Source organism: Acanthopagrus latus, chromosome 6 (assembly GCF_904848185.1).
Source record: "Acanthopagrus latus isolate v.2019 chromosome 6, fAcaLat1.1, whole genome shotgun sequence".
NCBI lineage: Eukaryota > Metazoa > Chordata > Actinopteri > Spariformes > Sparidae > Acanthopagrus > Acanthopagrus latus.
In genome coordinates, this window is record NC_051044.1 from 30,536,605 (window position 1) to 30,559,610 (window position 23,006).

The following is a 23,006-nucleotide window of genomic DNA, read 5'->3' on the forward strand; positions in this document are numbered from 1 at the left end:
GTGGCCATTCACTTTTTTTTTAACAGTCAGACATCATATTATATGAACTAGTTCATTTCACACTGAATCGTAAGCAGAGGTGAAGAATTTGTAAGAAATAAATGTAACAAAAAGACTGTATTTGTGAGAACATCATAGCTTCCCTCAAAATTCCTGAAACTTACATAAGAGTCTCCTGGACTGCTACACCTTAAACTCTCCAGAGAGTCAAATCTTTTCTCCAGCTCAGAATTTGTAAAGGAGTGAGTATGTGCAGTCAGGTACTGCCCAGATGGAGAAGGTGGATACATCCTAATAGGAGTTTCATTCTGACTCTTCAGAAACCTATGGGTGGCATCACTGTTTCTATAGTCAGTGGTAGGCTAAATGCCCACATCTTTTCAACTCCATACCTCCACATTGTAATGCAAGCTTTCTAGGCTTTAAGGAATTATAATTTAGACTTGAAGATCAAGCTTAGCTGCCAAGATAGCATAACCAGAATCTGTTCCACAAGCAGACAAGTTGCAATCATGATGTGTAAACTGGTGTCTTCAGCAGCTAAATAAATATCCTGTCTACATAGGTAATTATTGGTTTCTTTATATGTATGCTTTCAATAGATATATAATAGAATAATTAGACAACTTAAAGAGTTCTGATTTTCCAATTTTAATATCAATAAAAATCAATATGTGCCGTAGTCTTTTGTCTAGAAAAGTTTGGGAATGCAAAACATGTTTTAGATTATTTACATATTCACAAAAAGTAGACAATCAAACTACTACCCTGGAGCATATACATCTTACACAATAAAGTAATAAAATACATAAACATCCACATAACAAATAGTATTTGAAGAATATAAAATTATTCAAAATTCTAAAAACAAATTATATCTCATTCTTTATATCTAAAATTATATTTTCAAATAAGCTTGAGTACATTATCCTGTGCAATTTATTTCCAAACTGTTAAAGTTTGTTGCTTTAGTACAGATACAACTTCATATTTTCTGCTCCTCCATTATTAACAATTTTCATTGTGATAGCAACATTCTGAACTTCTCAAGCAATGAAGTTTTGGCTAGTGGAGCCTGAACATGGTCAAATAGGAAATGGCTGAAAAAAGAAACCAATTTTTGACTAAAGAATAAAGCAGTGTCTTTTGCTGGATAAACAAATGAATATTCTTGATATGTGCTCTCTCAGAGGTCAAGAGATATTCGAAAATGTTGTGCTCTTTGGGCCAGCTCTTTTGCAAACTCTTGGGCCTCGTGCAGAGCCTTCTTATCTGGGAAGTGCAATGCTGCCCTCTTTGTGGCCACAGCTAGCTGCTTCAGGAGAGCACACAGGTGGTTACTCTTGCACAGAAGGCTCTGGCTGGAACCTCCACGTTGTGCCTCCCTGCACATAGTGTCCACCAGTCTCTGGCCAACCATGATTACCAGCTTACTTTGCGAGATGAATTTTTCTGGTGGCTGGCCATCTCGGAGACTTTCCACAAATCCCCCAATGGCCTTCTGGAGAGCACCAAAGTAAAGTCGGCAATGCTCAGATAGGGTGGATGGTCGATGTTCTTCCGTGCCACTGCCAGACTCAGTGTTATCAGCCTGAGTGGATAAATGGAATAAAAAAAGGTGAAGAAAACCACTTATCTTATCTTCTGGACTACAGTGTTTTCTTTCTTTTTATGACTATATGGAAAGTTTTAAATCCTGCACTGTATATATTGTCAGAAAATTTGAGATTCATACACTTCTGCCATACACAATCTGCAAGTATAAAGTAGTCCTTGTCGTTCAGAAATATATAAGAGCTCTGCCAACTGTATTGTGTTGAACTCATAATTATTTTGTCATGATAACAGTGAAAGAAATGAAGCTAAAACATGATGAAAAAAAGAAACATTGATCAGAGAAAAAAGTGGCCGTACTAAGTTTATGTTGGGAAAGTTGAATTATCTCAGTATCACCAGACCATTGGTCATCGAGTGGAGAGATGAGTAAAAATGACCTTATAAGAAAATACATGAAAATTGTTTTGTTTTTAGAGGTAGAAGTGAGTTTTTGGTTCCTGGTTTAGACACTCACCTGTGCCTTGTTAGAGACTGGTGGGATATTTTGTTTTGGTTCCTTTTGCACTTCCTTCTGCTGCTTTTCAAAGTCAATCTTAGTCTGAGGAAAAGACAATGTGATTATAAATAATAATAAATAATGCATTGGTCACACTGCTTTGGATTTTTCTTGGTTAATTGCTCATCATTCAGTTACCATAGTACCTGTATTATTTATCATAGAAAATTGGAAGCTTTTACCTGTAACTCTACATAGTCGTTTTCATCATCCACTAAGCCCCCTCCTTGTTCACTTGGTTGACCTGTAGTGTTAATAGGTTCTGGATCTTTCTGAGGGGCTCTGAAAAGAAGCTTGCCATTGGCGTTGATGATAGACACCAGGCGCTTGACGTCCTCTGGAACAGTGCGTGCCACCATAACGAAGCGCTCCAGTTGGTCAGGTGTCTGGACCTGCCCCAGGTCCTGACAGAGTGTGTTGAGAGACCATCCAGCCATGTTCAGAGCACTTACAGTTTGTTGGAGGATCACGCCTGAGTCTTCTACAATGGACAGCTGTTTATAGAGCCTTGTCTGAAGGTTGGCATCGGTCAAACGGCAGGCATTGCCCTTAATGTCAAGGGCAAAGTTCAGGAAGAGTGTCACGGAACGTGTAATCTCTTGCGCTGCTTCTTTGATCTCTTTCAGGTGTTTCTCCAGATGCACTTTGCTCCTCCAGTGACTGCTGACAAAGTCCATGAGACAGGGCACAGCCCTGCAAATAGACTCCTGCAGGTCCAGAAGTCTGCGGCAGGCCTCCTCCTGGCTGAGTGTCACTTCTCGCAGAGGCTCAGGAGAAGACGAGCTGAGAGCCAGAGAGTCACAGGAGCTGGTGGAGGAGCTAGAGGCCGTGCTGATCCTTTGACTGTCTGCTGCAGAGAGACGTAAGGTTCTACTGCGCTCTTCATCGTCATGCACCAGTGATTCCCTGTTTCCTTGAAGATCATGGAAAGATGTACAGGCCAGGAAGTTTCTCATTCTCTGAAGACGCACCCTTTTGAGTTCATGAGTGTTGCTTGATTCGCCCCTGCACTCAAGGGGTATATGATCTGTAGGGGGATCACTGTGAACTTGGTTGAGGGTTTCTTCCTGAGGTGGAACTGCATGACCTAACTCTTCTGTAAGCCTCTGTGTAGGCGGCTTTTCAGAAATTGGGACTCTTGGCAACACTTTGGGTGGACTTTGAAAGTCAAAAGAATTGGATTTTGGTACATCATATAAGGAGGCAGTTGGACTGCTTCTTTGAATGTTCCAAGCATGTGCTGGAAGAGTGTCATAAAGCTGCCTACAAACAGCTTTGGAGGGCATGGTATCATAGGGGCCTTTGGGTGGACTTTGTTTCTCAGGACCCACTGGCACATCATAAATCCACTCAGGCTTCTTTGGGTTGAGAAGGGTGCTGTATCCACTGATGATTTTCTGTTGGGCCTCTTCTGTTGTGGCAGAGGGAACGGGTATGTCATAGTTTGGGTCCAGGTGCAAAGGTGGTGGAACTGCATACACCTGTGAACAAGAGCAAAGATGTGAAAAAAAAGTTTTTAGGGATGAAGTGGTGGAAATTAACCTTCTATATGCTTCAAAATAAGTACTTGTTGGTTCCTCTCAGGGCTCTGAAATACCATGCTGACAGTTGGCCATTGGCCAATGTCGAGCTTTGGTGAGCATCTGTGGTGCTAGTTTTTTCAGTGTGCCTTGCACTGCAAAAATTCACTCTTGCCACTGACTCAGCATGTAGAATGGGCACCATGAATGGATAGACAAGAGACTGTCTTAAGTGTGCACTGCTATCTCCATTTGGCTGTTTATTACTGCAAGACTATAAAGCAATGATGGCAATTTCTTGGAGAGAGGCAGTGTAATGCAGCCAAGAAGAGGCAAAGACTGCAGAACTTACACAGCACCTCTGAGTGTGGCCATTCACTTTTGCCTTTAATCATAGTCAGACATCATATTATATGAACTGTTTCATTTCATACTGAATCTTAAGCAGAATTTGTAACAAATAAATGTAACAAAAATACTGTATTTGTGAGAAATTCATAGCTTCCTTGCTTCAGTAATCCCTCAAAATGCCTGAAACTTACATAAGAGTCTCCTGGACTGCTACACCTTAAACTCTCCAGTGAGTCAAAACTTTTCTCCAGCTCAGAATTTGGAAGGAGTGAGTATTTTCGTGGCATGTGTCTTGGAGTAGCTGGAACCTGCAAATAGAACATCACAGTTAACAGTACAGACATCAGACCCACTCAAGTGGCAGACTATCATTACTTTTGACGCATGTTGTTGTGTATATTATCAGGAGCTCACAGTGAAAAGAGAAGCTCTTCTTGATTGGCTTGGGACATCGTAAACCTCCCCTTTTGGACTGGACGCCATGCTTGAGAATGAAGGCTGCAGACAGGACAGACAGGCTGTAAAACTGATGTTGATTGTTAACACTTGCACTGCTGTGATCAAAGCTACATATACCCAACTGACCTCTACATCAACACTTTTATGGGGACAATGTTTGCTCTAAAGCCCACGGAGAGTACCAGAGAACCCCATTATGATGCATGCACTTCGCCAATTAATGCAGCTCTGTAATAGAAACCATGCTGCTTATTGAATATTAGATGGTTACTGCAAAAGGGAAAAGGACTCCCGTGGAGCAGGAGAGGAAATGGTGAACATGTGGGTATATTTCACCCCACCTTCTACTACATCAGCACCCAGACAGACACTTCTGTCTTTTTGGGGTCCCTGGAGGCATGGGCTGCTGTTTGCAGTTAAAAGTGTCTGAAGTCTGTTCGTCTTTTACAGGCCAATAAAGACTATGGTGCTGCATGCCTGTCCCCATGGAGAGGCTCTTGGTCCCCATCTGTAAACTCTTTTGCCAGCAGGGGTTTCACAGCGTTGCATTTCTGCAACTGTGTACCTCTCTAATAATGAGGGCGAACCTTGCAGAGCAAAAGGACTGACCTTAGACTAAAAGGAAGACTAACCTCTATTGAATGTAAATGATTGTATGTCTTTTTGCTATTCTCTACATTAATTCAGTGAAAGTAGTAAAAACTGTTTACCTCATGTCCTTCTGTGCTGTGCTTAAGTGCTGATGGGCTTTTTGAAGCTGATAGAGGAGAGGACGGAACCGTGTAGATTATGTCCATGCATTCATAAGCTTGACTGCTGGAGGCTCGGGGAACACTTGGGATCTGATAGATATTTTGGGCACTGTTATTATTTTTATCATCAATTAATGTGGGGTTTTCTGTGACATAGCTTAAGGAGCCTACAACGGGTCCAGTTTTTTGTGGTAAAAGCTGCAGTCTGTTTGCAGGGGCCAAGCCTTGCCGTCCATAAAGAGAACACATCCACCATCCACTTGTGCCAGCCACGTTCTGATCCATCACTGTGATGATATCCCCTTTTCTGAAGGCCAGCTCATCTGCACACTCTGCAGTGTTGTCATACAGAGCCTTTGCAAGCTTGTTCTAAAATAAAGAGCAGAGAAATGGGGAATTAAGATTAAGAGGTAAAGCATCTGGAGGCAGGTAGTGAGGCTAATTTTAAATGAAAAATATTAGATACTTGAGACACATATAGATTACTCCAAGAAGTTTCATATGCAACAGTTACCTCATTAGTTTCTATACCAGAGGTCCCCAAACATTTTCCCTTGGAGGGGCTAAACTCAGGCCAAAAACACCACCATCTTGAATTGTATAGTTAACATGGCAAATGGTACTTGGAGCCTAAGTTCCCTTAACTGAGTGAATTTCTGTGTCCCTCTGCCTGCCCTGCTCAGATAATATAATGTAATACATAATTAATGATCCTACATCGTTAAAGAGCCATTTTACTTCATAAAGACAATATTACATAATGGCAGGATAATGGTCCACAGGCCCAGCTTTGGGCAGCTCCATTATATTGTGTAACTTGCACAGTTTCCACATTTAAGTACTTGAATCTTGCTTTGATATGCAGTGCCATTCATTCCACAGTTACTGCATGCAATGCATTTCTTTTTTTGCTACTGTAGGCCAAATGACAACATTTCCTCTTGCAAAATGTTGCCTCAAGTTGCACATCAGTTGTCATGAGATTCACAAGTAATTTCATGAATCATAATTAACAGAAGCAGTTGTTGCACAGTTACTTGTTCTCTTATTCTGAATGATTCTGCAGCAACACAAATCTAAGCAGAGCTCTTTGTATTTTGAATGACATCTTTTTTGGCCTGTATTTTCACTTCCTATTTGTGCTTTGAGAGGTAAATGGAAAACAAGTTTCTACACAGCTTCCTCTTGCAAGTTAAAAATCTAAAAATAGATTGAACTGTGCAAATGAATCCTCATTCTCTCACTCTACATATTTTAAATCAGGTTTGTACTTCAACTAAAATGATCACTGATTACTATGCACTCATGTCCTTTGCATGATTCCCTGAGAAGTCACTGTCTTGTGTTGAGGCATTCTTCACTGCCACAAACTGTGCCACCTCCATGCTCTTTATTGTATGTGACAAATCTGAATCATATAGGGGGAAAAAAACATGGTATGTTGTAAAAAGATCTCTTTTTTTTAATTTTCAGGTTGTCTACAAAACTGATCTACATAAAATGCAAACAATACAACCCATAAAGTGTGGGTGAAATGCAGAGAACAGGGATTAGTATGTTATATTGAGTATGATTCTGTGTGAAATATAAAGATGCCTCTTCTTATGAACAATGATAGTTACTTGTGTTTATCGTCTTGAATTTAACATACTATACATAAAAAAACAAACAATATATACTAATTTGGGGAAATCTTTATCATTGTGTGTGATGATTTTTCTTTGCTATATTATTCATATTTTCATGTTTTTTTAATCATTAAACATGTTAAATAATTAAATAGTTTAGCTATGTAAGCAGAACAGCTCTAGGAATGTCACTTCATCTGTTGGTCAGTTTGTTCACACTGTCTCTACATATCCGTATCTGTACATTAATGGATGGATTAGCACAAAATTCTGTACATTCTTTGTTTCTAAATATGAATCTTAATGGCTTAATGACTCTGCAAACATCCATGTTTTCCATAGGATACATTCGAGGAATCTCTCATTTCCAACACTATGCCGTATGACCAAACACCTGTAAAGCTAATGACATTCCCTTTTCAGTTGTGTTGTGTATTAAGTAATAGTTAGCATACGTTAGCCTGCTAACCCACTACATGGTTAACATTGGTGATAAAATACATTTTTCTCAACTACATTATGGCGAACCTTTAGTCTTAGTTTAATATGGATGCCTCTGTATAACCTACATTTGCAAACAAGACCATTAGTGGGAAGACTGACGGGGCAACTGTAATAGCTACACAAAAATAGCCAGACTCTAACTGAGCCAGGTTGAACAAGTTGTGAAACAATTTTTTATGGCAGTGGCTCTGAGGATGAATTGAGGAGTCTCGCAGCCTGAGGAAAGCAGCTGCTCTGTAGTCTGGTGGTAAAACACTAAAACAGCTTATTTTGTTTCTCCATCATCATCTTTTGTTAGCAGGCCCTTCCAGTATCAACACAAAACCAAAGTTCCTTGTATTAGCTTTAGCTAAGTAAGATTCCAGTACCAATGATACTATAAATACTCTACTGTAAGAAAAAGATCTGCAGTATTATCAATCAGTTATTTGATTATCATTACTTATGTAGAAAGACAAAGAGAGTCTGTTGAAATAAGAACTCAAAAGCCAAACAAAAGACACAGAAGCTATAACCTCAAATTCATGGACATACATTGCCAAGCCAACAACACTAATAACTGGGTAGTAGCAAGTAGCTAGTAGACCAGTGGAGAAATATGGTTACAATACGTCAAGTTGAATTACACTGTAATATCTCCAATGCTATTTACATTTCACTATAATACGGAGTTGTAAAGGTGTTGAGGAGAGAGAGTAGCTGGCCAGCGCAGATGAAGGGGCAGAGGTAGAATTGCAACTGTTTTTTCTGTTGCCGATTGGCTGGAACAGTCTTGTGTGGCTCACTAAGAAGCACTAGAAGTATACATAGAGGTGGACCATGCAGTGCTGTTAGGACGACAACACTGCTCTCTCTCTCTGAGGGTGAATCCTCTGGAACAAAGAGCTCATTCACCATCAGAGCCCAGCACACTCAACACCTGTTGGGATGCAGGCCTGTGGAGCACACTGACCGCAGCACACACACACACACACACACACACACACACACACACACTATTCCTCAGTAAACCGCCTGCCTAATCCTCTGGGTCATGCCACAGACATGCAAGCAAAATACATAGGGTCAGATGACAGTCGGCAAGCGTACCAGCATTACATCAATCGTTCACAACAATAAAACCACTGATAGTGAATATCTGTGATCTTCTCGTTGGTAAATGCAATGTTCTGCTGAGAAATCTCGGGTCCTGGCATTCATGTGTACGCCACTTTACATGCACCCCCTATCCAAACACGGTTGTGGACCAAGTACAGAGCTATTTTGGTCATGTAAAGTTTTTAATGTTGTGGTTGATCAGTGTATGTTGGTGGACTTCATCAGTGTACACTATCCTAAAATGACATTAGCAAGCTCTGCTTGGATAAGGGTATTTTATCCATCAACATCATGATTATTTGTATGTCTGTAAAAAGCCTGCAGAGTTTCAGTTTCCATAACTGCATTGGGTAAGAAATGCTACTTTAACTGCAGCCTATCATGCAACCTGATAATCTGTGGTGAGGTCTTTCTTTTAACCATGCCAAATGTTGTCAAACCATGACTCAATATGTGAAACTGTCAGAATTCAGGTCACTAATTTCCTGATCACTGAGTACCAAAGTAATATTCAGCTGTGACTCTTTTGGATTCCTGCATACGCCTGCTTGTGCAGATCAGCCCCTCTGACAGCCGGCCTTCAGCACTTTAACTGCACAGCTGTCTCCGCCACTCCCTTGCCTCCCGTCTCTCCGCTCCATCCTGTTCACAAATTAACACTGGCCTGTCCAACACAATGCAAGAAATGCCTTTAAAAGTCACAGACAGGAGCTTCTGTTCAAGCAACAAGTCTTACCAGTGAAGTAATGTACTTAAGCCCATCTCAGCTATCTCAAATCAATTCAAGGTCACTCCAAGTAGAGTGGATTATTGTTTTCATGACACAATGTTTTCTGTCAGAACTCAGCAAGAAAACAATTCTATTTTTTGCTCATAGAGAGCCTACAAGCCCAATATCTACAGGTGCTCTATACATGAAGCTATCACCATTATCATTATTATTATCATTATCATCACCAGTAGTAGTAGCAGTGGTATTAAAGAAATTCATTTTACAGTGTTACAAAGAAAAAAGCTAAGATTAATTTGACAATATATACAGAAAAATAAAATAATCTTTATTTAGGACACATATACAATGTACAACATGGTGCAAACTGGTATGCTGCATTTAACCCATCCCAAGGGAGAGATGGGTAACAAACACTCAGGGATCAACTCCAGATCTGAGCCACTGCCTTGGTTAAGGGCACTGATGGGAAAACCTAGGTGGCATTTTATGATGGTGGGGTAAACCAGAAAGCTAAATTATGTAATGTCTGCTAAACAGCAGCCACAAGTGAACATTATTAGGTGATGCTTAATGCTTAAACTAACTTGCACACATGAAGAAGAATATTATACAATAATAATTACCTAAAGATAGCTTACATTTAAACAATAAACTAATGAGACCAGGTATGGCTGTAGCAGAGTGTACTGACGTGAGCAAGGGTGTGTTTTATCGCTATGAATTCAACTTCTTTAAAAAGAACATGTTATTTGTATGCCCTACAAAAGCTACATAGTTGAGCTTTAGTGTTCACATGAAACGGCCAATAGAAGTAGGGTTAGACTCTGCAGACTGGCAGCTCCCAGTATTTAACACAGCTGATCTAGAATGGTACAACATAGACTCCAAGAAGACAGAGGCCAGTTTGACCTACAGTACCAAAGTAGTTTTGGTGGTTTGGTTAACGCCAGCCTGGGACTGAATCAGCAAATATGACCTCCTGGACTCCGGGAAATTTAAACGACTAGTTATCAAAATTACTCACGAGTTCAGGTAACTTTGTATACTATACTGTATAGCTAATCTAATTAGGTAAATATACTGCAGCCACTTATGTACATTAATTAAGTATGTCTTAGGAGCACTAAAGAAATGAAATCCCCAATTATGACAGAGTGCCACTGTTGGGTCATGCAAACTTTTCCCCATATAGACCAAGGAGCACCTATAGAGACGCATTGTTGAGTCAACATAACAACATCATGTCCTGGAGAGTCACTGGAGCAGGAACCAGTCCAGGAAGTAGTTGCCAGTGTGGGAACAACACACTCTTGGTTCATTCTGACCTTTTGCTCTTTGACAGTCTGGACATGACCATGGGGTCAGGTCAGCACCTCATCCATTACACAGACACATGCTAGGTCCAGCACAACACCCACGGCGGCGCTGGACAAATCTGTCACCAGTGACGTGAAAAAGTTTGCTAAAACCTAGACAGAGTTGCAGCGGCAGGGTGTTCAAGATGAGCACATAGTTAAGATATGCTCTTTTCTTATAAATGGACAGGAAGTAAGCAAGTAAATATAGCATATAGGACTTTCCCACTGTATCTTAGATACAAAGACAGCGACAGGGGGGGAGACCAGGAGGAGAGAGAGGCACAGGCAGACAAAAAGAGGGAAAAGCACAGAGAGATTTGGTGTTCTAGTAAATTATTTTCTGACATGAGGAATTTGCTCCTGGTCAATCAGTTTTATCTTCCTAAATTATCCTCAGATGTGCTCCATGGAAAATCACCTTTGTCAGCCCTCTCTCCAACACAAGCAATTCCAAGAGGAGGTTGTGGAGACAGCAGTGACACTGACTCGCTTACAGCTGCCCTGGTATTTCCTGTATGGGAACTGGTGAGAACTATGACAAAGTCTCATACAAAACGACACACAACCGATGAAAACTCCCCAGGACCTTTTAGTGGATTATCAACAGCCCATGTAGACTTATTGTCTTCTTTTAAAAATATAAGTCTAAAGCATAGGAGGACCTCATATGTAACCAAAGAAGCCTTTAAACTGCTGTTCTGTGCCTTTTTGGGATGTAGATATCAATATTTGCTTCACTCTGATCTGTTTATGTACTGTTAAATGTTAAAATAATTGAACCAGCAGTTTTTATGAATCACTCTGACTTCAGAAAAACTTGCTATGATTCATAATAATCATAGCATGTGACAGGAAAGGCATTGAAGACAAGTGACAATCTAGGTGTAATTTCTCCTGCAAATACTGTAATTAACAACATCATTGCTGTTGTGAGTTGTTCACCAATGGAAGGCTGGAACAATTCCCATCTACAGACAACACCAAACAGATGTTGATAAGTTTTATCTGGCTATGACTAAAAAAAAAAACTCAGTCTAATTTTCAAAACAAACAGTAAAGGATTCCGAATTAAGGATTGCTCATAATTCAAGACTTTATTGAACTTTTGGGACATTTGCTCAACCTAGAGGAATAATTTTTATTTTACAAACAACTATTGAAGTTGTGTGAGTATTGTAACTCAAATTCAATTACATTTTCTATACTAGCAAGCCAATGGAAGTTACAGGTTTCAGTACAGAACAGTTAATAATGTAACCACTCTCCTGCAGACTTTTAACAGTGTAAGAGATCAGACTATTGGTGCAACTTTTTTGTGACGTTTTTAGAGAAGTACCAGAGACGACTGACAAATAAGCTGATTCAGCTTCATTGCAGAAGACCTGTTAGTGTTAAAAAACAAGTCCAACTTCTCAAACTATGTTTTAACAAAATAATGAGAGGAAATAGTTTAAGATGCATTGCAGTCAGTAGTTTCAATCATCTACAGGACAGAATTGTTGCCGTAACAGTGGATGACAGACTGGACAAATGTGAGCAACAGCATCTAAAAAGTAGACCGCAGGCTCAGTGGTTAGTGGCAGGAACTTATCTCACCCCTCACACTCTGGTTTTATTTATATTCACACTTCCTCTGTTTCTTCTTCTGCCTTTTGTCACTGTGAATATGTTCACCAAGTGGTCTCTTTGCTGATTTACTTGAAGCTGATAGGTACAGTGTTAAAGAACATGTTGGGTGGCTGAGATTGCATTACCTAACTTTGACCCATTCGTATATCAGAGCAGATCATTGTTTCATCCTTCTCACTGTGCAGACACAGATTAAAAGATGCTATATTAAACATTTGAAAACGATTACTTTCTTATTGAGACGAGATGATAATAATGTGAAAGTAATGGGGGACATTTCCTATGAACCTGTACACTGCTGTCAACAGTGTGTAACGGGGTCAGATTTGTAGGAAATCTAATGGGATTTAGAGGAACCCTGAGGAATTGTGACCCCCATTGGTACTATGGAGCAATATCTGATGACCTGATGAGTGGATTCCTGTGAATCATAGCAAAGTGACTGAAAATGCACTGAAGACTGATGACACACCATGACAATAAATCAACCACATGAAGACCAGGAAAAGACGAAAATGTGGACGCCTGAAGTTAAGATTTTTTTTGTCTCTAAGATCGATACTGAATGTTCATGCTCAAATGAAGGAGAGAACTGCTAGCGAGCAAACATGGATGTGGAAAAGGTGGCTTTCAAAAGGTTTCAAATATGTTTTGTTGATTACATAGACACACAGTGAGAAACACTGAACATAAACATAGATGTGTTTCTTTTATGAAGAGATTCCACACAGTATCTGTAAAATCACAACAGCACAAAACATCATGTGTAAATTATCAATATTGAGTTGCAATGGAAAGCAACAGGCTTTATGGGATATGCAGTTTGATAACTGATTGACTTGACTGTCATACTTACTGACAGATGCATAGTTTGTCAGGGCAAAGGGCTGCAATGAACACAAAACTGACATATTTTATCTGATGATGTTGATATGCTAACATGTTAGCAAAGTATTTAGAGCGTGTGCTTTCCTGTCATCAATGACACGACAGTGATTTGGCTGGGTACAAGGTGCTTGCGCCGACTTCTGTAGGCATCACTTAAGTTAGTAACAGCATGTCATGGAGATAGTGGAGTAATAGACTGGCTCAGTGTGCACTCATGCTGATGTGATCCAAATCTAAATGTCAAACGGACCAATCAGATTTCTCAGTTGGAAGTGCCTGCCTGTCATGAGTAACTATGAGCACTGATTGGCATCAAGTCCATGTCCATCTGTCGAATATGAGTCCAATTAAAATTTTTCTCTTCTTGTAGCTCTGGTTTGGTCTCACCAACTGGCTCCTAGCTGCCAAATACTTTATCTGCTGCTTAGTACTGGGCAGGTACAGTATAGTGGGTTAAGTAGATCCCTGATTCTATTAAACCCACTATATACTGCTGTGGCTGGAAACAATGCTGAGGAGAGCTTTGACACTGAAAAAAAATGTTAACTTTGTGGGTCATACAATGTTCTAAAGAGGCTGTGACCATGACTGACACCTTTGATATTTCACAGTCATTTTATAAATTAATATAAAATACTGACAATACTGCCAGCAGCTTTGAAAAGCAGTCTGATGGAAAACACAACCCACCCAATCTCAAAGAAAAATTCAGTGTTACAAGTGCTGTGCATGTACTGTGTACTTTAGTGCAAATAAACATGAATGCTATCCAAATTTAAAGGACAAGCTCATTCAAAAATTCATTATCTATTCACCCCCATAAGTATAGTCAGGCGAAGTTTTGTAATCCATAAAACATTCCTGGAGTTTCACAGCAAAACAGTGTTGCAACCTTCTCCTAAACAATTTATGTAGATTGGGACTTGTTCTAAAATCTAAGAAATAACCACAACAACAAAAGAACAAAACAAACATAAAATGGCCCCATATAGCTTGTCTGGCGTATCCATGGTGCCAGGAGCCCTGAGACAAATTGATTTGAAGACGTTAAATGTTACACCCTTCTTAAGTCTAAAAGGGTTAGTGTGCACCCTGTCTGAAGCCTAACCCACAGGTAGGTTACCCCAACAAGTACATGCTGCCATGCTGTCAGCAGCTGTGCTTAAGATTTTAGAGATGAAAGAAAAACTGTGGTGATCAGCTGTTTGAATGCTGAGAGCTGATGTTAAAGTGAAATATTACTAGGTTTTGAAATTAATACATTAGTTTAAAATAAGCCATTAATAGTAGGGATGCACATTCACAAATACAAAAACACATATGCCTACCTAATATCCCAATTATCTGTTTCTGAGTCTCTCCTAAAGGCTTGTGGGTTAATGAGGCTCAAAGTTTCACTCTCAGCTCTGTCAGGGTAGGCCCTCTCAGATTACAGTCTACAAGAGAGCAGGTCAGAGGGGCTGTGTGTAGAAATAGGTGGTAACTGACACCGCAAGTTAAAGTGAAATCCAAGCAGGTGGTCTACAGGGACATTCCTCTGGATGAGCAACAGTACACATCACATCAGAGTTGATACAAAAGATCTTGCACTGTACAGTCAAAACTCAGATTTTAACTCAAGTCATTTTAAGTTTGTAATTGTAAAGTCAGAAGTGTAGCTGCGGCAGTACTCACCATTTTTGTTCTGCAGTTGTATTCAGTGTCCACCAGGGGTTAGCTTTCAGTGGACCATCTCAACCATGAGTGTGTGTGCAAACTCTTGGGTATTTGCTCCTTCTGTGTGTATCTCAAGCATATTGTCTGAGCTGTCACGGAGAACCAGACTGTTTTACACCCGGGGTGGGGAAACTAAGCTCCACATCACTGACATAGCTGTTGTGCTGCAACCCCATTGGCCAAAGACACTCCCCCCTTTCCTTAGCTGCTCTGCTCCACCCCACCACTGTTTTTTTCCTCCACTCAGCCTTATGCTCCCCCCCCCTCCATCTTCCTGATAAAACAGAAGTACGCAATTCAGTACTTTACTTTACTAACTGAGGGGATTTTTGTTTTATTTTGCTTCCTCTTTTCTTATAAATTGGACACATTCTCCAGTGCAACAGCTTTATGAGACACTGTGGCAGAAGCAGAAATTCTTAAGGCTTTACTTGATTTTGTCTGGACAGCACAGACAGCAGTGTCTGTTGGAATGGGGGTTGGGTAATGCAGAGGAGTGATGGGCCAGGGTGACCTTCCAGTCTGAGGGGCAGGACAGAGTAGAGAAGGAAATCCGGCACTTTTGGAGTTTTCTGTATTCTTCTTTTTTTTTTTAAGGATGTCACTTAATATACAGTATTTTAAGATGAGAATGTTAAAATAGCAAATTAAGCCTGCATTTGAAGTTTGTATTTCCTGTCTTTATGAATGAAGCCACAGTCAAAAATAAATGTAAAAAAAAGTAAGCTCATATCTACAATGTTCACTTATTTGCTGTGACAACTGTGGTCTTAATATAGCTGTGGTGGTGAACTCTGAGGGGGACTTTTCACCGTCAAATTCATAGAAGAGGCATGCTACTGTAAATTGTTTAATAAAAATCTGAATTACAGCAAAGGAAACAACAAAATATAAAAGTGAAAAAGACTAAGACTCCGCTGTCATCTACAACACAAAACTGACAAACTGAGTTACAACTGAAGTTTCTGAGCAGTAAATGAAGTTCACAGTGTTATCAAAAATGGAAAAAGTTCCCTCATTCTTCACTCTTAAGATGGTACAACACTTTCTAAAATTCCACTGCACAGCTTCAAATGAAATCAAAGTAAAGGACACCACAGATCAGGAGAAAAGCATGAGTTCAGTGAGATCATGGAGACAGCATCCAGTCTGGTTCTCTGAGAGCAGGTAAGGTGGTGTTGAAGAAGAGGCAGAGTACAAACATGGGGACTGGCCGTGTCTCAGTCTGTGGTGGTGCGGCGGTACCAAAAGCGGGCTCTGAAGTCGTCGCTGCAGGTCATGAAGCCGGGATTGGTGGGCGAGTGGACAATGCATCGGACGATGTTATTGTGTCCCAGAGACAGCAGGTTTTTCCTCTCGGCTGTGCGCGAGTCCCAGCAGCAGAGGCTGATTGTGCGCTCGTCGGGCAGCAGCACGTAGTCCTCTGTGTGGTTGAACACGCCCTGTGTACGATGCATCTGACGGCCGCTCAACCCTGCCCCTGCAACACACAGAAGGAACATGGCACTGCAGGGAGGGTTCACTGCACTACTAAGACCAAACAACATAACTAACGCATGTCAACCTTTCCTTTCTCATAAAAATGCCATTTCTTTTTAAGCCCTTCAGAATGATAATGGTGGCAGATTTACAATCAAAATTCTTAGTAGTTTTACAAAAAAAGTGATTGATAGTGATACATAAAAAAGTACTCCTCATTTCCCATGGAGGACCATTAATTTTGTTGGCTGAAATGACAACTGTGGGTCCGGCGATGAGCTGGTGACCCCTCAGGAGGACAAAAGCGGCAATATCCCTGCGACCCTCACGTTAAAGCGGAAAAAGAAAACGGAATGGAGCGGAAATGACAACTGTCCCCAGCAAATATAATCAGCAGTAGCTTGCAAACTAATTAAGCATACGTGAACATTACATTTGAAAATGCTATCTCCAGCTTAAACAAACATCCACGGCTACCTGCTGATTTACTGGCAAAATTCTCTTTGTTTTTTGCTGGTTCTATGGCTTCTATTATGTTAATCGAACTGCAGATTGTGCTTCCGCAATTTTTTTAGGCCTGCCTCTATGGACATCACAATTATTAAATGGTATTTGGTGTATGATATTCTGACGCTGCTATGACAAACAAATTTCCCCATCTGCGGGACATTAAAGGATTTCTGATTCTGATTCTGACATTTATGTGTTTTTTGGGGCCGATAACTAGAAGCAGTATCAGCCAAAACTGATCACTGAGCAGAAGAACATTTCCTCAATTGAACATGATGAAAAGTTATCACAAAACTGTAAAATACAGAATTCAGAAAACATAAATAGGATACAGAACTTAGGAAAAGTTCCTTGTCTCAGTCTTTGTGCCCTGAAGCCAACTGCTCCACCACCTGTACTGGTTTTCCACCAGAACGTTTAGTTGAGTCCAGACAAATGATCGATGACAATAGACCTCTGCAGTTTTCAATGTTGGCCAACATTACTTTTAGAAGTAATTCATCATGTTACAAAATATACTGCTCCCTAAAAGGTAACTTGTTACGGTACGGTAAAGTGCCTGGGATTTACCAAAAATGACATGTACATGTTCCTGAAATATTGACCCTACCATAATTTTGTAACCTTCTTTACGGCCCACAGTTAGTAGCATAATAACAAGAATGACAGACACAATACAACATTAACAGCTCTTTCTTTGCTTATAATCTGACAGCAAACTAGGCAGAGACGTACAGTATTAGGCAAAGCTGTTTCAATAACAACAACACTGTGGCTACCAAAACTGGACCTGTGTCAACATCGTCATTACTTATGTCATATAGAACATCTGAGAAACTCAGGAGGATCTTTAATCAACATCATATCCTGGTTCACTTAAAACCTACAAACACACTGAGGCTGAAAGTTCTCCATCCTGAGGACAAAACACCCAGACATACACAAAGTAATGTAGTTTATTCTGTTCAATGCAGCCAGGACTGCACAGATTTGTACATTGGGGAGACAATACAACCTCTCCATAAACGAATGGCACAACACAGGAGGGCCAACTCCTCAGGTCAAGACTCTGCTGTCTACTTACATCTGAAGAAGAAGAACCATTCCCTTAACCCGCGACACCTAATGTTGCCAGAATTGTTCCACAGTAATGGTCCATCTATCCCCTCAGTCACAGACTACTATCAGAACGGAAACGATTACTCGAATAACTCGTATAATTCGATTGCAAAAAATAGTCAAAGCAAAATCTCTGACTCGAGGCTTTGTTTAATTTCTATCACCCGTGTCATGTGGCGTGCTCAGGGATCATTTTTCCACTCAGACTATTACTGCGGACATACATAACTATGTTCAGAGTTGGTGTGATGGCTGTTATGTATTATTTGGTACTGTTGTCTAACAATGCCAAATTATGTTTTATTAGATTAATCAATTAACTGAACAATCGATTAATCAATGGGATAATCAGTAGAATACTCGATTCTAAAAATATTCGATAGCTGCAGCCCTAGAATATATTGTGCTGGTCAAATCAAGAGGGAACTGAAAATCTGTACTGACATTTTGTGGGAGGATAGCTAGTGAGCCGTTAGCAGTTGGCGAGCAGCAGAGTCCTGCACTGTGTGGCATTTTACCAGTGCAAAGAGAAACTGTCTCAGGTGTTTACCTGATGGCTCTTCTGATCGGGCCCTATAGAGACCACTGATCAGACTTTTTTTACCATGCATAACTGCCAGTAGCCTTCATGTTAAAGAATGCTACATTAATGGCATATATTAATGACTCATTGCAATTGATAAAACAGCTCATGGACAGTTTATAGTCGCCACTTAATGTCATTTATTTTTTAGAGTGTATCGTTAGATACAGACTTGGACTGCACAATTAATCACAAAAAAATTTAATTCGCATTATGGCTAAAGTATAATATCCAAATTGCAAGAACTGCAATAAATTTATAAAGATAAATGTGTCACAAAAAAGTGTTGTTATGTAATTTTGTAGTGCTGTGGAGATGCTCTGGCCTACAAAGCTTGTTCTCCAGATGTAATAAAACATGTTTGTTTGGCAGAGATTGGGAGAAATTTTTATTGTCATGATTTTACTAGTTTTTTAATGATAATGAAAATTGTGATAAAGACACTTTGTTTGACGACTGAAGTTACTAATTACAACTCTGCCGATTCAGATTATTTTAAAAAATGAAAATCAAACTGATAAATTGATGTCTGTTATGAAACTGTTGTAGATTAACGTGTAAAGCTAAATAAAAGCAATATGACCTCTCTCTTAACCAGTTCAAGTGATGAACACATTAATACATTTGTAATTATATTCCAGTAATATATCATTCAGAAGTGCATTTTTATGTTTTGGAAAACTATATCAGTTACATCCCCTCCCTCCATTCACTGGTCACCTTCTACCAAAACTGAAACCTTTTGCTAATTTGAAAATGTCAACACCTAGCCGCTCTGTACAGTTTGTCTGTATACAGGTTGGTGTTAACACAACTCAGTAACAGGTGACTTGACAGTAATACTGAAAACAAATGAATGTGATAAGACAAAGAACATGTTTTTGCACTGAACATTTTTTCATACCAATAGTATTAATACATTAAGTCAATCATAACTCTATTTCAGCCCTCATCTAAATAAAAAAAAAACATATTTTTTTTTACCAAACACATAACAGCTTCAGAAGAGTTCAAATATCAGCATTACATAACCACTTAGCTAATATCATCCTCTTAGGCCTGTGGCCACAGAAATCAACCCTCAAATGCCTTCAAACAATGTAAACTTGGTGAGATTGCTCACTACAATGAACATGGAGATCATAAGTTGCGCAGAGTTGTAAGCCAAAAGTTCAAATGGCATTCCTAAGCGACATGTCATGAATAGGTTTTGTGCACTTCCTTTTGTTGCTTTGACAATTTCCCCATGTAGGTTTCTTTTCTAAATTCTGTTTTAAACCAATACCAACCTTACTTTTTTCCAGTCAAAGGAAGTTTTTTTGTTTATTATCCCAAGTTATTTGCAGCAAAGATCTATCGGTCAGTAGTTATAATTTAGTGCTTACAACCTTAATCAAAGTAACATTTTATCCATACCTTGTCATTTACAATTGGCAATTTTACAATTTAATCTTCACCTACCATGCAAGTACTTTAACATGTTTGTACACATTTGTGTTTGACTTTTTTTATACTGGGTATCTCTGGCAAAATAATTCATTCAGATGACTAAAACTCTATTTCAACTGCATGTAACTGGTCATTTGTGGGTGCAGTTTTTTGGGGGGGGTAGTGATGGGGAGTTGGAAGTTGTTGCCTCACTTTGAGCGATGCATCCCTATTTTACCTTGCATGTAAAATATACAGCTCTTAGTCTGTTCAAGTTCATTCTCACATATGTCACTTGTCTTTATCCCGCTATATGAACCTGCTCTGTGCTTCCAGTAAAACACATCCTCCTTACCTGTGTACTTGACCAACGTTCGGCCTGTCGAAATCTCCCACAATTTGACCACGGAGTCTTTGCCACTGGACAGGATGTACTTGGAGTTCTTGGAGAAGATGGCAGAGCAGACCTCAGCTCCGTCATGGGCCTTCTCAAAGGTTGTCACGCAGCGGTTGGAGACGCCATCCCACAGCTTGATGCTGCCGTCCTTGCTGCAGGTGACATAGCTGTTGGCGGAGGGGTTGTAGCTGACGCCGCTGATGGTGTCTGTGTGCTGGTCCAGTGGGTTGCACGACACAAAGCACTGGAAGGTGTTGACATCATAAAGGCGGAGGGTGGGGTGCTGTGTTCCCACCAGGAGGAAGTCACCTGAAGGGTGGAAGGAGATTGATCGCAGCATTTCTGCTTCCTATGGGGAAACAGATGAAGAGAGGAATATGTCAGCGCACAATCCAATTTCTGATAATAACTATGGAGGGAATTGAGGATTGCTTATTAAGTAAAATAGGAAATTTACAATTAAGTTTAGCAAGCAGTGATCTTAAAAGACATATGTACTTATATACACACATCTATACATACAAATATATGTATACACATATAAATATGCATACACACACACACACACACACCACCCTGTTTACATTAACTTAGTCAATTTCTACATAGCTCAGCATCCCCTCTTTCAACAGAATAAATGTTCTTTGCCCAAACGTACCTGTATATATTTGAATGCCCTTTTAGCAGAGGGCTTTGAGTAGTCAAAGAGTTTGAGGGTGTAATCTCTTGAGCCAGAAGCTAGAATCTGTTCAGTCGGGTGGAAGGCGAGGCAGGTGACTTCGTCTACATGGTCATACAGTGTTCGAATCACAGGGTGATTCTCCATGTTTTGCTGTGCTGTCTCATTCATCATCACCTGACATATAAAGAAACACCAACAAACAGTAAACATAAGCCAACTGGAATGGATGGAAAACCTGCAGTTTACACTGATCTCAAATCTGCCTCACCTCGATAGGCATGGCGCTCTTGGCCAGCATGCGTTCAGTGTCCAGGATCTTGATGGAAGCATCAGCAGAGCCAGTGGCTATCAGCTGGCCATCACGACTGTATGAAGCGACGCGGCACGGACCCTTATGGGATGTCACATAGCAGGTCTCATACTCTGATGCCTCTGGAGACATGGTCTGGACATCTGCATCAAATTCCAGATCAATACCCACACCAGGCGCCACTGTATCTGAGCGCCCAATGGCATACTGAACTGCACTGTCATCGTTCTCCATCCCTGAAAAAGTTTGAAATTTCACAACCGGGGCCTCATAAACGCTCACACACTACTTGAACATGCAGACATCAACAACAAGAAGATGTATCCTACCGATCTTTGCCAGCTGCATCAGCTGCTCAGAGGGAGACACGACACTCTGCGGTTTGACTTCATTGACAAGACTGTTAGCGATGTTGGTGTATCCATCGTAGAGCAGCTGGCTGATGATGAGCTTGTACAGGTGCTGTCGGTCCTTCAGAGTTGGTTTAGGACGATACATGATGGGTCAGGTTGACCAGCAGCGGGCTCTCACCAGTGGCAACTTATCTGGCTGTAGAAAAGGACACAATAACTGGTGTTTATTTATTTCCGTATCACACACAACATTGCCATCTCGCGAAGTAGTAAGTATGTAAGAAACAGCTATTTTTTTATAACCACATCTCCGTTTCAAACAACTGATAGATGGGACTGTTTGCCACAACGACTGAATGGAGCTCATGCCTAGCAGTAGCATTGCTGCTAATAACGTTAGCTTTGTTGCTGCAGTTGAGACGGGGCAGGAACAACAGCAGGTTGGCCACGGATAAAACCACAAACCGACAAGACATCTGTACTATGTAAGAGCGGCACAATGTAATGTTTAAAGACATGAGCTGAATATATTTTTTTCTCTAGAAGCTGAAAAACATTAAAAACATCTAACCCTCTTCCAACTTGCAACGGCGAAGCAAGACGCAAATGTGCGTTACGTTGTACGTACTTACGTTATACGTCACAGCCGTCAACTTTCTTCTTCCCTAAGGTTTTCATGGCAACTTTTATCATTGATGTTGCATTACCGCCCTCTTCTGGAGGCATTTCACTTGACATTTGAAAGCGGAAAGACGATGAAACCAAACGACATTTGAAATTGTATTTGACTTCTATTGAAAACTAAACAAAAACTATTTCACTATTTCGAAATTTCGAATTTACTCCCTTTATTAAGCAGGCCTATACGTTTTGAATTGTGTTTTGTTATGTCTGTTGTTGTTTGTTGGTGTCAGCTACAAAACCCTCCCACGGCCTTCCTTTGGCCTGTCAGATCATATTTCTCTGCTTCTGCGGCCTACATATTCTCCATTGATAAAGAGGGTCAAACAGTAAACAACTGTTGTGTGGACAGATGAAGCTACAGCAGCCCTACAGGACTGTTTTGAGTGCACAGACTGGCACATATTCAGAGATGCAACCACTCCTCGTGATAACAACATTAGTCAGGACCAAGGACAGGAGGGCCTGATTGTTGAGAGTCGAGACCGATGCTGTTATCAGTGGGTGATTAATATGACACAGAACTTCACTGATACCCAATTACATAGTATATGTGACATTGGTGAAGTGAGATATCTGCAAGGACGGTATTAAAAGACAACACCAACCTCAACAACAGTCTGTTCAGCCTGCTGCCATCTGGCAAAAGACACAGTATCTGCTGCTGTACCACCAGACAGCAGCTTCATTCCCAAAATCGTGAGACTCCTGAGCT

The 23,006-nt window shown here is 40.4% G+C and overlaps 2 protein-coding genes across 2 annotated transcripts; both read right to left on the reverse strand.

Moving 5' to 3' along the window:
* Positions 1–641: 641 nt before the first annotated feature.
* cass4 (Cas scaffold protein family member 4) lies at positions 642–14,865 on the reverse strand. The gene is made up of 7 exons (XM_037099686.1): positions 14,708–14,865; positions 5,154–5,564; positions 4,399–4,482; positions 4,176–4,292; positions 2,296–3,594; positions 2,072–2,155; positions 642–1,591 (listed from the first exon to the last, which is right to left on the reverse strand). The coding sequence occupies exons 1-7, from the start codon at positions 14,708–14,710 to the stop codon at positions 1,187–1,189; spliced, it is 2,403 nt and encodes an 800-aa protein (XP_036955581.1). The 5' UTR covers positions 14,711–14,865; the 3' UTR covers positions 642–1,186.
* A 720-nt stretch (positions 14,866–15,585) lies between these two features.
* On the reverse strand, positions 15,586–22,250 carry cstf1 (cleavage stimulation factor, 3' pre-RNA, subunit 1). The gene is made up of 6 exons (XM_037102265.1): positions 22,182–22,250; positions 21,587–21,806; positions 21,216–21,493; positions 20,924–21,121; positions 20,224–20,614; positions 15,586–16,229 (listed from the first exon to the last, which is right to left on the reverse strand). The coding sequence occupies exons 2-6, from the start codon at positions 21,753–21,755 to the stop codon at positions 15,970–15,972; spliced, it is 1,296 nt and encodes a 431-aa protein (XP_036958160.1). The 5' UTR covers positions 21,756–21,806; positions 22,182–22,250; the 3' UTR covers positions 15,586–15,969.
* Positions 22,251–23,006: the final 756 nt, after the last annotated feature.